Source organism: Electrophorus electricus, chromosome 11 (genome assembly GCF_013358815.1).
Source record: "Electrophorus electricus isolate fEleEle1 chromosome 11, fEleEle1.pri, whole genome shotgun sequence".
NCBI lineage: Eukaryota > Metazoa > Chordata > Actinopteri > Gymnotiformes > Gymnotidae > Electrophorus > Electrophorus electricus.
Window position 1 is genome coordinate 5,467,162 of NC_049545.1, and position 16,847 is coordinate 5,484,008.

General features: G+C 38.0%; 1 protein-coding gene across 2 annotated transcripts; it reads left to right on the forward strand.

The window, feature by feature from the left end:
* The first annotated feature begins 108 nt into the window (after positions 1–108).
* inpp5f (inositol polyphosphate-5-phosphatase F) lies at positions 109–16,648 on the forward strand. 2 transcript variants are annotated; one of them, XM_027022608.2, is made up of 20 exons: positions 109–588; positions 3,273–3,353; positions 4,222–4,358; positions 5,314–5,442; positions 5,647–5,814; positions 6,547–6,603; positions 6,715–6,913; positions 7,024–7,203; positions 7,417–7,484; positions 7,774–7,898; positions 8,304–8,381; positions 8,519–8,639; positions 8,767–8,895; positions 10,389–10,506; positions 10,631–10,829; positions 11,564–11,635; positions 11,726–11,799; positions 11,929–12,057; positions 12,215–12,302; positions 12,440–16,648. In XM_027022608.2, exons 1-20 carry the CDS (start codon positions 492–494, stop codon positions 13,596–13,598), a joined length of 3,408 nt encoding a protein of 1,135 aa, XP_026878409.2. In that variant the 5' UTR covers positions 109–491; the 3' UTR covers positions 13,599–16,648. The 2 variants fall into 2 exon arrangements, with proteins under 2 accessions (XP_026878409.2, XP_026878410.2); XM_027022609.2 differs by lacking the exons at positions 109–588; positions 3,273–3,353 and adding an exon at positions 4,790–4,870 and having other exon boundaries at positions 4,278–4,358.
* The last annotated feature ends 199 nt before the right edge of the window (positions 16,649–16,847 follow it).

Consider the following 16,847-nt stretch of genomic DNA (forward strand, 5'->3'; position numbering starts at 1 on the left):
CGTAAGAGAGCAACCTTTCTCCTTTAAATGACGGAACGAGTGACGTAGTGTTGTTACTGCAGGAACCCGACTCAGTCGTGCTCTCGCCTTCATTCACGCTGGGAAACGTTGTAGCCTGCAAGTCCGGCAAGACCGGACAGGTCGCTTGCTTTGCCGGTGTTATTGAGATGTCTCCGTCGTGGTGTCTGTGCGAGGCGAACGGATTAATAGTCAGCCCGTGAAATAAATTAACGCGATGTCAAGGCTCAGTAAGCCGTTATAATAGACTAAGCAGCGAGCGTGAATCGGATATCTTTGCCAAATGGTCTAAATAAGTGTTTAGCTGTTGTAACTAGGACACGTTAGCTAGTCGGCTACATCGCCTGCTGGCTGATGTACTCCTCTTACGGTGCGGTTTGACGCTAACTAGCTAGCTTACGACCCTGGCTAGGTGTCTGATTAGTGGTGAATAGTGAACTAGCTATATGTTTTTCAGTTAGGTGGGCGTCGAAATGGAGCTTTTTCAGGCGAAAGACCATTATATTCTTCAGTATGGCGATGTTGCGTTGTGGTACAGCAGGAAGGACGGCTGTATGAACGTGAGACCCGGTAAGTTGACTCCGGCTTGGCTGATTTTCATATAGCCTAATTTAAATGGCTAGCGCTACCCAGCTACTTGTCTAGCTAACCTAGATGCCTTTAACACTTGTCTGAGGTTTTAACTAACTAGCTAGCTCTATATTTCAGCACGTAAGCTGCAGCTAGCGTTAGCTATCTAGGTGAGCTACAAAGTTGTGCGGTGGAAATGTAAACACTGCAAACATATATCATTTGGTCAGTGTTCAGTCGTGTGCAAGACGTTCCGAGGAGGTCGACCCAAAATTGAGTTAGCTAGCTAAGCAAACGTTATTAGGCAGGTTGTAGACTATCCATGAGCTTGGTAGCATCTGTCTGGTGTTATAACTAGGCGAAAGGGCGAAAGAGCTCGCTATTAAAGTGTTATAGCGAAAATATAAATATAGGAACCCGTATCTGAATAGTACATGTACGCTAGCTAGCTAGCTAACGCTAGGTTAGCTATATAACTACAACTTTACGAATCACCATTCTGTTCAAAGCCATCTTAACTACAATTTGTTTTTTATCGTGGATATATTTAACCTACTTTACTGCAATGTAAAAGTGACGTTTTTCACATGCTACTGTAATTAACAAGATAAATATTGTTGTTTGTGCTGTAACCTAGTGTTTTTAACAATAAGTCAGTAAGTTGCATTCCTGAAGTAAATTAATTATTTTTGAGTTTAGTAATTGAATTCATCGTCGATTAAATTAGCTGAAATTATCCAAATGTATTTTCAAACATTGCATTGCTAGTGAGGTTTTTTTGTTTGTTTGGCTGTGCAAGGCTTACAGTTGAAAATTTGCTTGAGGCAGGATATCCTGGCAGTGATGGTTATTCACATGCTCAGGATAAATCTGCAATTAAGATTATGCTTGAATTCAATTTGATCATACTGTGGGCAAATAAATATACAGGAAGAACAGCTGTACTTTTACAAAACTGTTGTCAGAAAGTGCATTCAAACTTATTCAAAACCTCATATAAACTTGGACTTTCCACATTTTGTCTTAAATATGATTATTTTCTAAGTTCACACACAAAGATGATGGCTACCTTCTTGTTTCTTTTTTACTAAAGAAAGGCCACTCATTTCCCATATGTGAAGTAGCACTGTTTTTGTTTTTTCCCCCAGTATGCATGTTTGAACCTGTTGCTGTACAGTGTTGTGTCCATGATAATGACTATGAGTTTGATCAGTCCCCTGTAAATGACTGCTAGGGGGACCTTATGACAAAGGCCTGTTAGGAAGTGAATGAATAGACCATGGTACTTTAGTTGGCCTTTGCCATGTGTGCAGCCAAGCTGAGAAGGTTAGGGTTGCAGTACTGTTCCATTATTTAATTGGAAAAGGGTTTCCATGTTTGCATGGCTCATTGACACCAGCTTATTTGGGCCAATTCTTAATATATTCATACAAAGCCTATTTTTTGTGTACCTTGGTGCGAGTGTTAGTTCTTTCAGATCTTGTATTAAAGAAGGAACGTGTGTGATAACATCTCACAGATGCAACTTCTGTATTAACTGTTTAAATGGATTTTCAGGGCTAATATTATCTAGGAAATTAAAGAAGTGTCATGAACTGTATAACTGCAGACATTTCTTGATGCATCTCTGTGTGCTTAGAACAAATCAGAAAGCAACTTGTATTGAGTACATACATAAAAGAGCAGCTAATAGGGTATGTAGTCAATATTGTAAATGAACATAGGACTATATAATTCTATACTTGACCAACAAGTGTTGAACTTAAAGGAATATTCTGTTTTTCAGCCGTCTGTAATGCTACAGAATAGTTTTGACATCTTCCTCTGCTTGGAAAAGTACAGAAAAACTCACTCATCATTACCCACAATTAAAAGGGAAATCTTAAAGGCAGATGGGAACAAGAACAAAAGTTCTCAAGACTTTGACTATAACAATTGCAAGTGTTGCGGATGAGATTCTCTCAGACCAAAGTTCTAGCTACTCTCAATACTTTCTCTTATGGATCAATTTTTTTTTTCTTTTTCGCTGAGAAAAGTAGTCCCATATGTGAAAAATGGGTTAGGAGGTTTGCATCTTAATTAACAAATGCATTGTTTCATGGAATGTTTCATATTATGTTTTTTATGCATTTGTTTACAATACTAGTTGTTTGCCCCATGAGTGTCTTTTAAATAAACTCTTTTCCATTCAGTTCCAAGTACATGGGGATAAAAAATGTCTCTGGTAAAAGTTTGCTACAATTGCAGTATATAGAGATCTAGTTATAGTGATCTTAGAATATCTTTTTAAAAGACATTGTACATGCAGGTACAAGCATTCCCTCTTATGAATTTTTGTAACATTGGAAAGTAATCAGCATTTCTTAACATTAATTAAAGTTTAATTAACATGAATTAACAACATTGTGGAAAAGGCAAATTAAATGTACTCTGTCTTAGGCCCTTTGAAACACAAGTTTCTTTAGACAATTGTAGACCTCTTTCAAGATGTATTAAAAAGTCTCTATTTTTAAGAATTTGGTTATCAATTTGTTAGACATAAATCAGAGGTTTTCTGAACATTGTTTTATTTCTGGTGCCTCATTTTGGTTCTGGTAGCAAATTTATGAGTAGTATGACTTAAATTTTTATTTTCAGTAGTAGCTTTCTTCACATCTACTGCCTATTTCTTTTTACTATTTCAGCAACGGACTTGCTACTAGCTTGGAACCCCATATGTTTGGGACTTGTTGAGGGCATTATTGGGAAAATTCAGCTTCATGCCGGTAAGTTAAACATTTGTGTGTTTTCGAAGGAACTGAAAGGGGAGGTGAAATGGATTTAGTAGTGTGAAAGGAAGAAAAGGACCTAACGTGAATTGAAAAATTATTTAAGTTTATCGTTATTAATTAACACATACTCATTAGTCTATCATGGAAAAATGTCTTTAGACAGTTGGTTGTATTGGAGGCAGTCACCTACATAAGCACTTTGGTACAGGTCACCTTGTTTACAGCACTGAATCAATTCACTAAACAAAATGGGGAATACTTTGAGAAAAGGACTGGAAGGGTGACTTAAAATCTGGTATTCAGAGTTCAGTCAAGGATTTGCTCTTTCAATCCATCACCTTTTTGCTTCTTAGAATTTCTAACTTTATATTTTGAGAAAAAAAAAGGCATGCTAGTCGTTTGTTCACTGGAATTGCACATCCCACTTTCATATTACAAATGTTCTGAGAAGTGAAATTTAACCCATTACATTCAAATGTTAATTCTAAATTGCACATATCTAAATTGATTTCCCTTTCTTGTTCTAATGTAAAAATAAAGATGCGGTATAAGTAGATATAACTTGAGTTTGGAACTCTCTAAATGAGTCCAAGGTGGTTTACCCTGGTAAGAGAGTCGCTGATTGCTTTCTTCCTCTTTCTGTACACAATTTCTGGTCTTTGCTTTCTAAAGTCTTAAAATGCATTAAATTTAATTGTCAGTGTAGTCATCGGTTTAAGTGAGAGCATTTCTCATAGGGGTGACTCATCGGTGCTGGCCTGCAGTTCCGCCCTGTAAGCGGGGAAATGTGCCGTCATGGTGTGAGGAATGTGTGGAAATCTTTAGCTGTGACCCACCCTTTTCTTTTCTCTTCCCTGTTTAGACCTTCCTCTGGGCCTAGTTCTGATCCGCCAGAAAGCACTGGTGGGCTTGTTGCCAGGAAACCACAAGGTGTACAAGATCACTAAGATAGCAGTGATTCCACTTTCAGAAGATGAACCACAGGATTTGGAATTAGAGGTGAGGAACAGTGGCAAGTTCCTTTGCTCTCTGCAAAGCTAAAATAAAGCAATTCTTTTTCTACATTATGCAGAATCTTTCCCTTTTTTCTGTTTTTCAGTTTGATAGTTTACATCTTGCATTCCATTTCTTGCAATATCCTATGGCACTATATATTTTTTTATTTCTAAATAAAAGTTAGACCTGAGTTATATATTTTAAGCTCTACATTCAAACCTTTTGGTCATAAGTTGCTTTTCAATGTTCATTTTTCACTATTCATGTTGTAAAGTATTAGCCTTTGGGTTCTTTCAGAACCCACAAGACTCTTCCTTCTTTCCCTAATGATAAAGATGCCCTTGATCTGTATTATACACAGATTAGAAGTAGCATCTAGGTGATATAGGATAGGTTTTTTAGAGGATGAGAGGTAGTGTGTGTGTGTCTCAAAGGTCCTCCAGAGGAAGCAAGATGTTTCTAAGGTGTCAGTCTCTCAGGGGAGCCTCTTGGATTGAAAGGGCTGGTTTGCTCATGTAAGTGAAGCAGCCTGAGACCTGTCAGGAATAGTCGTTCTTCTGGTATTTTGTCGGTAATTAGTGTTTGGGCACATACCACAGAATGATTATTCTGATAAGTTAAAAGGGTAGTCATGCCTGTAGATAGTTCTTATTATTGTGGGTATTTCTGTATTTGAGAACTTTTAAGTATATTCAGATTAGCCTTGGATCAAATATGCTTTGCTCTTAAGCATAGCTGGTCATGACATAAAAGCACAAGGATTTCTCACTGAGGTTGGCAAATTTTTGTGCACCCTTACCATCTTTAAGTCAATGTGCATGAATATATTAATGTTGTTTGGCTTTGCTATGTTCCATGTGCTAAGTGAGCATGGGGAAAAAATAAATCTCTCCACCATCTTTACAGATACTGGTGTAGACAGTAGAATTGTAATCCTGTTTGTTTTGTTCTCTTCTAGCTTTGTAAGAAGCACCACTTTGGGATCAACAAACCAGAGAAAATCGCTCAATCTCCAGATGACTCTAAATTCTTGCTGAAGACTCTCAGTCAAATAAAGTCTAATGTTGGTGGTCCCACAAAGAAAAAGGTTGATGCCTAATTTTGAAGTACCCTGTTCTTGTGTAAATGAGAAAACAGATGTCTTGTTAAGAAATGTATTTGAAGAAGTCTAAGATTGCAGATACCATTTGCATTAATGTTATACAATTTGGTCCGTTGTCCTTTGCTTGCATAAAAGGGAACTTTTTTGAACTTTCATGTTCTCTCACAGCCTGTATTCTGTGCCTTTTAGGTCAAAGAGAATAAAGAAAAGGACCGTTTGGAGAGGAGACTGCGTGATGAGCTGTATAAGATCTTCATGGACTCAGATTCCTTTTACTACAGCCACACTTATGACCTTACAAATACTGTCCAGAGGCAGGGAGCCTCAGACAAGTCAGATCTGCCGGTCTGGAGACGAGTGAGTGACTGCCCTGGCTCAGAGAATGTCAGTGTGTTTCACAAGCCATTGGATAAAAGAGTACTGAGCAAACGCATTCAGGTTGCCTTTCATTTTTCATTAATTGCCGACAATCTGTGAGCAGTGTAGGCTTAACTGCTAAAGGTTAGGAGACTTTAAATGGCAAAGCTATTTTTGAGGTAGAAGGTACTTGAAGGTGTGGTGAGTATAATGTGATCAGGCATTGTAAAAGAGTCAAAAGTAAAATAGTTTGTTCAAGTTGTAGCCAAGTAAAAAATTTTTTACATTTAATTAAAATAATCTAAATGAAAAGTAGTGCTACTGAGTGGCCCAACTGGCTGAGAAGGTTGTAGTCTATGCCAGAGACCTAAGCATGATTCAGCAGTATATGGGTCATGCTCCCATCTGGTGGGAAGGAAAACTTTGTTCCTCCCAGCATATGGGGTTATGGACAGCTGCCTGGCAATGTTGTATGGCTGGCTATACGGGTTGGGAGGAAGCAAGCGATAAGGGAGTTTTAGATGATTGGTAGGAATTGCCAAAGACTAACAACAAATAAGAAAAAACTTAAGTACATATTCAACCTTAAAGATATGCTTTATAAACCTGTAGTGCATTTTTTGAAAAATAGATTTAGTTCTCTTGCCAGTGGGGGGTGATGAGACTGCTAGAACAATTTTCATTTTATCCATATTGCCTGAATGATTGATTATATTTTTACTATTTCTCCAGGTGGATGACAGGTTCTTCTGGAACAAACACATGATACAGGACCTGCTTGACCTGCAGGTGCAAAACGGGACATTATAAATGCATGCTTTTTAATTTTCTTGTAACTATTTGAATCAGTCCGTTGAAGTGAACAGAAGAAAGTCAGTCTTTGAATGGGCTGTTTTTCAGGGTCCTCAGGTGGACTTCTGGATAATCCCTATAATCCAAGGCTTCGTGCAGGTGGAGGAGTTGGTGGTTAACTATAGGGAGTGTTCAGATGAGGAGAAGAGCAGCCCAGAGACTCCACTACAGGAGCACACTTGTGTGGACGACATCCACCCGCGCTTCACTGTAGCTCTCATTTCAAGACGCAGCCGTCACCGTGCTGGTAAAACATGAGGTTTCTAAGTGTGTTTCTGAGACCTGGTGTTCTTGATGATCCTGGGTCCATTTAGGACTGTAAGGTGATCACATGTAATCGTAGCTTTCCAATCAAAGGCATGCGCTACAAGCGGAGAGGAGTGGACACCGATGGAAATGTGGCCAACTATGTGGAGACGGAGCAGCTAATCCATGTGCACAGCCACACACTGTCCTTTGTGCAGACACGAGGGTCCATCCCTGTATTTTGGAGCCAAGCTGGGTACCGCTACAATCCCAGACCTCGTATAGAGAAAGGTAGGAAGTGGACCATTTAGTAAATAGCCCCACCGCGAAAGTAGAGAGATAATAAAATGAGTGAAACACTTTAGATTGGTCCATGAGCGTCATCTTTTCACATTTGGATGGAATTGGCTGTTTTTGTTGTATTGCCATAGACTTAAGAAATGATTTGCACAATAATGTTTGAGTAACTTTTGTTTTGATTTATTTCTGTTAATTATTTTGCAGGAGACAAAGAAACCACTTCCTGTTTTGCTCTGCACTTTAACCAGCAACTTAAGATTTATCAGAAGCAGGTATGATTTGCTGGAAAATCTTAAACTTATTGTTGTGATATGCTGAAATTAAACTGTATGAAATAATGCTGTTACATTCCAAGACATTTGTTTATGTTTCTGAAAGCATTAAGGAGGGTAAGAGACAAAGATAACAATTAAATTTTTTTTTTGAATGTTTTAAGTAAATAATTTATATTGCTCTGTTATGAGTAAACACATGAGGTTTTTTATTACATTGTTTACATACAGCGATGATGTAAAGAAACAATGTAATTAAACCTTTTTAATGCTCCATTTCTTTTACTAGGTCATCATTAATCTTGTGGACCAAAATGGACGCGAGAAGGTGATGGGTGATGCGTACCTTAAACAAGTGTTGCTCTACAACAACCCCAACTTAACATATGTCTCATTTGACTTCCATGAGCATTGGTGAGCAGAATGTTATGTTTGTACATATGTTGCAGTGTTTTGGCTGTTTTTTACAAAAGTCATATGTAGGAATCTAACCAAAATTTTAAAAAAGAAAGAAAAAAAACAGCATATCAAACTGATGATAAGATAAATATTTGCTAATAATGAAAAAAATTAGATAATTTAATTATACTTGTAACTATCAATCTACATTAAACTGAATATTCATAGCAAGGTCACATGGCAAAATGTATGGACTTATGCACTTCCACTGAGCAGTAATATTCAGATGCTGTAATCTTTTTGGTAATTTAATGTAGATTTGAGCATTCTGAAACAGATTAAGATGGTCTTCAGATGAAGGTCGCATTTAAAGGGTTTGTTTAGATAAATGACCAAATGGTAATTTGGCTTTTTTCTCAGTCGGGGGATGAAGTTTGAGAATGTACAGACGCTCACTGACGCCATCTCTGACATCATCACAGACATGCGATGGGGCTGGTCAGTGCTCTGGCCTAATACCCTAAAACCCTCTGCGCACAACCACTATATGCCTGTCTTACAGAGCTGAAGTGTTTTTAATGTAACGAGTGTTTAACAAAAAGCATATAATGTAAAGCCTGGTGTTTTTCTAATAGGGTGGATCAAGCTGGAGTTATCTGTACACAGGAGGGCATTTTCCGGGTCAACTGCATGGATTGCCTGGATCGGACCAACGTAGTACAAGCTGCTATCGCCCGTGTAGTCATGGAAAAGCAGGTATGCAGATCTACTGTCAAATGAAGGTCAAACAAATGCAGTGTGTGCAGAATTATACTTGTAACTGTTGTAAACATCGGTGTTTTCAACATGTTTCTTAGTTTAAAGTATTTGGATTCCCTTTTAGTTGAAGAAATTGGGAGTGATGCCCCCTGAACAGCCACTGCCCCTCAAATGTTACAGGATCTACCAAGTGATGTGGGCTAATAACGGTGATACCATCAGCCGGCAGTATGCCGGCACAGCTGCCCTAAAGGTAATTCTCAATGAAGATGTAAATGGGTTTTTGAGGATACCAGTCCTCAGGTTTATACAGTATTTGCGTGTATGTGTATATATTAATAACTGTTAAGAGTATTATGGAAGTGTATAGGAAGTACAGCAATTGAGCTACATAAAGTTACATAGCAGAGTTTACAAGTTCTGAGGTGCTTATTGCATAAAAGTTGCCAATGCTCTTCTGACTCAATAACTGCAGAGTTCCAAACCTCCCCTGGCATTAACATCAGCACAAAACCTGTGCTCCTGGAGCTTCATGGCATGGGTTTCCATGGCTGAGCAGCTGCTTGCATGCCTTACATCAACAGACATAATGCCAGGTGTTGGATGGAGTGGTGTAAAGCATGCTGCCACTAGACTCTGGAGCAGCGGAAGCTTCTTCTCTTGATAGACAAATCACATTTCTCTATCTGGCAGTACGATGGACCAGTCTGAGAGAGAGAAAAACTCTCTCCTCTTCTGTGAGAGTGTGTGTGTGTGTGTGTGTGTGTGTGTGTGTGTGTGTGTGTGTGTGTGTGTGTGTGTGTGTGTATATACACACACACATATATATATATATATATATATATATATATATATATACATACACACACACACACACACACACACACACACACACACAGAGAAGAGGAGAGAGTCTGATCAATATCAAACATATGTCATTAATGCAATGTCCATTAGTATTAAAATGCCTTGCTACCAGAAATGACGACAAGTCCTTAATTCTGATGGTGCGAAGGTGTTCAACAAACCAGCAAACCTTCTGTTGAATTCTCCAATATAAAGCTGATTATATCTCTTACAAGTAATACAGTAGACAACTCCTACAGTGATGCATGAGAAGGAATAGGTGATGACAATGAATCCTTTTATGCCAGTTATTTTAGTGGTTGTATCACATACACACGCATTTTCTGTAAAGGCCCTTATCCTAAGCTCATTCTAGACTTTGTTTTAAGGTCAGAATAAGTTTTAAGAAAAAATAATTTGCTTCATTATAAAAAAAGGCAAATGGTTACACACCAGATATAAACCAAAGTTGCGCATGTCTTTGAAGATTTGCTAAAGGTAAATGTAGATCATTTGTGGAAGTGAAACAAGCTTAAAACAAGAACTTAAAAGTCCTGGCCACAAAAGTTCTGTTGTCTACTCAGTCAGTCACACGTTTATCATTGACTTGTTATGAAAAGCCCTTGTTTATTTACCTGTTTTTAATGCATATTTGACTCCAGTGTAGCACACTCTTGCCTTGTATATGAAGGTAACAGTTTTTACATTTCAATACACTATATTAAAAGGATATATATTTTAGGAGCATTTTGATGTTGAATGGTAAATGGTGTTTTTGAAAGCCTGTGGAGTTAAAGCTTGCATTACCAGCGATTTGCCTTTCATTCTTTGTGAAAGCAGTGATGAGTAGGCAATGGTAGTTTAGCTTTGTGGTATTGTTGTGTTAAAATTACTGCATAGGGGGACTTCACACGAACAGGGGAGCGGAAACTGGCTGGAGTGATGAAAGATGGTGTGAACTCAGCTAACCGCTACTATTTGAACCGCTTCCGTGATGCATACCGACAGGCTGTCATTGGTGAGGATAAAAATATACTGCAAGTTATTGGTTTTGCTGGTATAAATGTGGACATTGAAGAATACTGTGCTTTTTCAGCCATGCTTGATTTTTAACCTCAGCACCCCGTTTCTGTTCCCCATAGACCTCATGATGGGCCTCCCTGTAACTGAGGACCTGTATTCCATTTTCAGCAAAGAGAAGGAGCATGAGGAGAAAGAGAAGGAGAGCCAGAAAGGAGCACAGGAACAGGTCAGCTTCCTGCTACAGACATACATGCAGCTTCTGCTACCAGAAGATGAAAAGTTCCATGGTGGCTGGGCCCTCATTGACTGCGACCCCAGGTAAGACTGTGTCAAAAACACTTCCTTTTTCAGACAGTGTTCAGGGATGCTCATCATTGTTTTTGCATTCTTAGCCCAGCAAACTAGAACAATTGAGGAGTTAAGAGAAGAGTTGCTGAACCATGGAAGATTGCCTAACAAAAGTCACTGTTCTAAGCTCATGTATAAACTCATTGATGATGTTTGTCCACAGATGGGTCAATAATAATGTGAAATCTTTAATTTGCATAAGTTTGACCACAGACTGACCCTGAAGGAATCTGTACTGTACATAATGTCAATGTGAATACACTTTCTTCCTCTTCCAGTGTATTGCCAAGGGTACAAAGGTACTTGAACTCAAGTATTTGTATTTTAACAACTGTTTTGGGTGAGGAGGTTGTATTTTCTCATCTAATTGGGCTTAATGATGGTGAAAAGTAAATGGTAAGCCTATCATCTCTTGGTCTGGTTGGTTAGAATTTCTTGTATTCTTATGGTTGTCCCATATTATGACATGAGATTTACACGCAACTGATTTTTTTTTTTACACACAATATACAATAATACAACACATCCATTCATGAAATGTATCTCCTGTCAGAATGTGGTTTTAATGGGTTCGTTTGGCTTTACATTGTGAGTTATGAAACAGATTTCTACATTTCTAATGATTTCATTCATCTGTCATTTTATGAAAAAAAGTCTCATTTGGTTCTCATTTTTCTCACATCTTTCCCCTTGTTCCTCAACAGCCTTATTGATGCGACACACAAAGATGTGGATGTTCTGTTACTGCTGTCTAACTGTGCATATTATGTTGCTTAGTAAGTGCTTAATTTTTCTTTGATCATTCAGGACTATATTACTCTTTATATGATTTCTTTATATTGTTAATCTTTTCTTTTTCTTTTCAGCTATGATGAAGAGGCAGATAAAGTTAATCAGTACCAGCGACTCAGTTTGGAAGGTTTGGAAAAGATTGAAATAGGTATGGGTTTATGGGAGGAGGAAGCATGTAGGATTCTTGTGTGGATTCACATGAATTCCTGTCATTTATTTAACAGGATCATGGCCATTGTACTGATCTTACAGTGATTGTGATATATTTGTCTTTAAGGTCCAGAGCCCACTCTGTTTGGCAAGCCTAAGTACTGCTGCATGCGACTGCATTATAGAAATGGAGATACAAGTGGTTATTTCCACACCTTGCGGGCTGTTACACGGAACCCAGAGGATGATGGGAAAGGTACAAGAGTATGATGTGTTGGTGCCTGATGAAGACTTGATAATGTCACAACTTGTGATGACAGCTGCATTTTATTATTTTGATGAAATCTATTGCGATTATTGCATTTGGAATAAACATTAATTTTCTAAGATGTATTTAATGCATTATATTACAGACACTCTGCAGTGCATAGCAGAAATGCTTCGCATAACAAAGATAGCAATGGGACTTGACTTGCCAGTAATAGAAAAGAAATTGGAAAGGTAAGGATGTTTTTGTCTCTAAAATAGTTCTGGGGTAAATTTAAGCAACATATGGATATAAATCTAAACATCCTCACAGGTAGTGGCATTGAGGGGAGACATGGATCCTACACATTATTTTTACTTGTCTTTCTCAGGAAGCACAGCAAACCACATGAAGACATCATGGGCATTCAAGGAAAATCCACTGAGCAAATCCTTGGCTCAAGTTTAACTCAGGGCAAAAGCTTCCTGATGAACAAGTTCTCATCCTTAAATCAGAAAGTAAAGCAGACAAAAACTAATGTTAACATTGGAAATTTCAAGCCCCTTGGTAAACTTGGCACCTTCTCCAGGCCAGAGGTGAAAGTGAACTTCCTAAAGCCCAACCTGCGGGTAAACCTATGGAAATCAGACAGCAGTTTGGAGACATCCGATGGCAACCAAGGCTCTGTAGGCATTAAAGACCTTTGTGATGACCACTCAGACCTCGAGATTTCCTCTGACTCTGACTCCTACAACTCAGATGAGCAGCCACATGCAGGCTCCCTGGAAAACATAGATTATGTGCTCCCCAGTTGCGGCATCGTGGCATCGGCACCTCGACGTGGTAGCCGCTCGCAGTCTGTCGGAAGTGTCGAGCTTGTTGTGCCCTCTGTCATTCGTATCACAGGCTGTGAGAACAAAGTAGGAGACATTTTGTCAGAAGTTGCCCAAAACGCCCAGTCCCCTGAGGAAGCCTCAGAAGCAGAGGAAGCTATTTTGATTGACTTTGGAACACCTATTGATGCCTATTGCCACCAGTTTGTCCAGGATGCCCAGACTAAGCCAATAGAGGTGTTTGAGGAACAACCAAGGCTGCCATCAAACCCACGAATGCCCCAGTGTCCTGAACGCTCATCAACTTCAGACACAAAGTCAGAGCCTTCAAACACTCAGCAGCAGCTGCAGCAGCAGCCCCCTCGTCCATCTCAGCTTGATGTGGAGCCTTCAGTCCCAGGGGGAAACCTCACCGTCCAGCCCCCAGGATCCACAGCATCATGTAGCTCACAGAAAAGCCTTGGTTCCCATGTAGAAAGCAGCCTAGGGCCTTCTCCAGCAGATGGCAGTGGAAGTCGGGTGGTGTCCCCCTTTGCTAAGATCAAAAGCTCGATGGTCCAAGTGGCTAGCATGACCCAGGCTGGACTCACCCAAGGTATCAACTTTGCTGTGGCAAAAGTTCAGAAAAGTCCAGAACCAGAAGCTGTCAATGCAGCTCAGGAGGGTGAATTGCGAGCAATGTTTGCACAGTGCCAGACTAGAATCATTCAGATATAGAATGGACATTTGCCTTGGGCGGATATATTTTTAGTGTTGAATGTGACTACAACACAGTAGCAGAAGCAGAAGCTTGCACAAAACGCATAGTCAAATAGCATCCCAGCTCCTCGTTACTCTTCTAGTTAGCTCATTTTACAGCTAGTGTTGTATAGTATGTAGTACACTTAAGCTGAACCTAGCCATGCCCTTATTTTGACTAAAGATCTTAACATTCATACATTACTGGTTTTGCATGTCTAGAAATTGGTAAATCATAGGTGGATTGAGACAAGCAAGTTTTATTGCATGTCAAGAGACATGATGTAGTTTTGTTATGTGTGACTTCGGATGTACAGTGCCCTTCTTTGCGTCTATTGAGTGTTGTAGCTGTAGCCGAAACTTACTACAAAGCCAGATTCTAACATCTATTCAGTTGGCAGCTCAGTGGTAGGCAGCAGAAAAAGTAAAGTTTAAAAAAAAGTCACATATAGTCAAATGATTATCTGTTGTGGTGTATGTCAATAGAAATGTATACCAAAGTAGTACAGTCTAAGGCTAAATAATATTGTCCGGTATGTAATTAGAATATTATAAAAGTACTGAATCAGTCCTTTGAATTTAAGCCCTTCATTTAATATATTTAGACAGGAAAATCTATTTACATACATTTGTTATGGTGATTAGAAAGATACCTGTTCCAACAGACACTTTAATGCACTCGTGTCATGACTGACATTTCTTTATACATATGCAATTGAATTAGAAAGGTAGAATATGTATAGTTTTAATTAAAATATGAATCATTAAGACACTACTAAAACTATTAGTCATATTTAGTATAAAGTGTAATGTAACTAATAAGCAAATGCTCATACTAGGTTACAGGCTGGGAAAATTGGCTTTCTTTCTACCATGTGTTGAATGATATTGTGCAGTGCTAAATATGAGTCACTTCATGCATTTTAATTCTTGCATTGTGACAAACCATAATCAGCAGCAACATAGTAATATTGTAAAACTATTACTTTAATATAGCTTTAATCTTTTCACATTATATTTACTTAGGGGATATATTATCAAATTAGACATATCCTTTTTTTTTTTTTTTTAAACAAGTGACATAGATACAAGTAACCTGGTTATTTTTTCATAGAAATGTGAGGTACTAGAAATATGGTCAGTCTATTTATTTAAAACATCCCTTTGTTAAATATTCATCCAAAGGGGTAAAAGCTGTTTGCAAGGACCTGCATCAAATGGCTGCTGAAGTATTTGTGGTTAAAAACATTTTGGTATTTGAGCATGTAAATCTATTTAAAATAGTCTTTATAGGCAAATAAGAATTTTATCGGATATATATGAACATTTAACACCGTAGTTTCTTCAGCTGTTATTTGATGTAGGTAAGGTGCAAAACCCCAGGCCATTAAAAACAAACACTGAAAATGCTTTTTGCTCTCTTAAGTATTAAGAGTAAGCCTTATCAGAGTCTTAAATGCAGGTATTTTTGAGAAGTCTACCGTCGTAATAAATCTAAGTTGTTATTTCTGGGTATTACATTCAGAATTATACCACATCAATATGTTCATTGGTGTTTCAGTGCTCAGGCTTCAGATCTAACCATTAGTGTGGGTTACTTGATTTGAAAACAGATATTAGAGGGTTGTTTGAGGGTACTTTACCTCAAAACCCTCATATGTTACTATTTTACTTGAAAATCCAGTTTAATCATTGGTGCATGTAAATTCTGTCTTTCTAGCTCAGATTTGTCAGATTTGGAGAACCAAGACAATGAAGACTTTAAAACCTGAAAATACATTTTAAGATTGTCTGTTGCTCCACACTGGGAACCAGTAATGCTTATGATTGTGTAGACTGCAAATGAGAATGGAAAATCATATCTTAACTGAAGAGAAATATTCTTTACAGAAAACTCATTGGGAATTTGGCTGAGGAGAGTTCTGCATTTATAAACCTGCATGTTGAGGATAAGAGGATATAGCATCATTAACTTAAAACTGAACCTGAAAGAGGCCTGAAGTTCTGGTAGATGATTCCTGATTTATAGCATTCCAATGCCATATATCATAGCATAATCTGGTTTTGAAGATTGTGTACTCAATCAGTCTGGAATAAATCTTACATGGGATTGACATGATCAACGGCCAGCTCAAGACATGGTCAGCTCAAGGCTGAAGTTGGAGAATTTCACAGTAAGGCACATGGGTCTGTATTTCATGTAAAGTTTGATTTTGTTTTTCGTTTCAATGCTACATGTGTTGTACAACTGCGTACTAGGTATAAAGAAGTTAATTTCTAACCATGCAATTAGACTTGACGCCCACTATCTGATAGCGGGTACGTCATTCTGGTACATGCTGACACTGGTTCTATCAAGATTTTAATATAGTGGTTATAATATAGTTTTAATTATATGTATGTTGGGTAAATGGGTTTTTGTTTGAAGGATTTTTTTTAACCATTTGAGATGGCATACACTGGACTGGAACCTAACGTAGAACGTTTATTCAAGGCATAGGTACAGAACATTTTTCAGTCTTCTATATCACCTAGTGTGTGTAAACATTCCTCTTGTATTGGGTGTGTTGACTGTATCCTTTTTCCTTTTATTTCTTTGTATTTTCTATGCCTAAAGACTTGTACCTTTCTACTTTGTTTTCCTGAAGTTGCTGAAAAAAAGGACCATTATTTTACAGAAAGTGCTTTGAAAACCATTTTAATTTGCCATTACAACTTTGTCTGTTTACTGAGATGTCTGATAACTGAATTTTTGTCTTTAAACTGTTTTATTCGATCCTGTAGTCTTAAGTTATTGCACAACATTTAAGCACACTTTCCAGCACCATCTATATCCTCTTGTCTGGGTTTGAGATGTTTCCAGCCACTGTATCTAGAACTGTATTGCATTATTTAGTATCCTATTTATTCTTAAGCTTATTCATTGTCTTAATGTTTGCTAATAATATTGCAAATGTCTAAAACTGCTGTATTTGAAAATGCTATGGGACACATTTGGGAGTTTTTTTTCAGTAAATAAGTCAAAAGAATCTTGTTTGGGGGATTTCTTGTACTTTAAGTATGTTTTTAAGCAGTTATAATAGAAATAGAAATGAATTTTTTTCCCTTCCATTTCTGCTACTTTAGTTTTAAGAGACTTTAAGCTTTATTGCAATGATTCTAAATCAGACCCACTGTATTACACCTACACGTTCTAACGTGTCAGTCTCGGCTTGGGAAGAATTTAAG

Excerpts from the sequence above, each read along its gene's own strand:
- inpp5f (XM_027022608.2), top strand. The coding sequence starts at position 492 with ATGGAGCTTTTTCAGGCGAAAGACCATTATATTCTTCAGTATGGCGAT. Across the intron at positions 7,204-7,416 it reads CAGACCTCGTATAGAGAAAG|GAGACAAAGAAACCACTTCC; the intron begins GTAGGAAGTGGA and ends ATTATTTTGCAG. Across the intron at positions 12,058-12,214 it reads CCCAGAGGATGATGGGAAAG|ACACTCTGCAGTGCATAGCA; the intron begins GTACAAGAGTAT and ends ATTATATTACAG.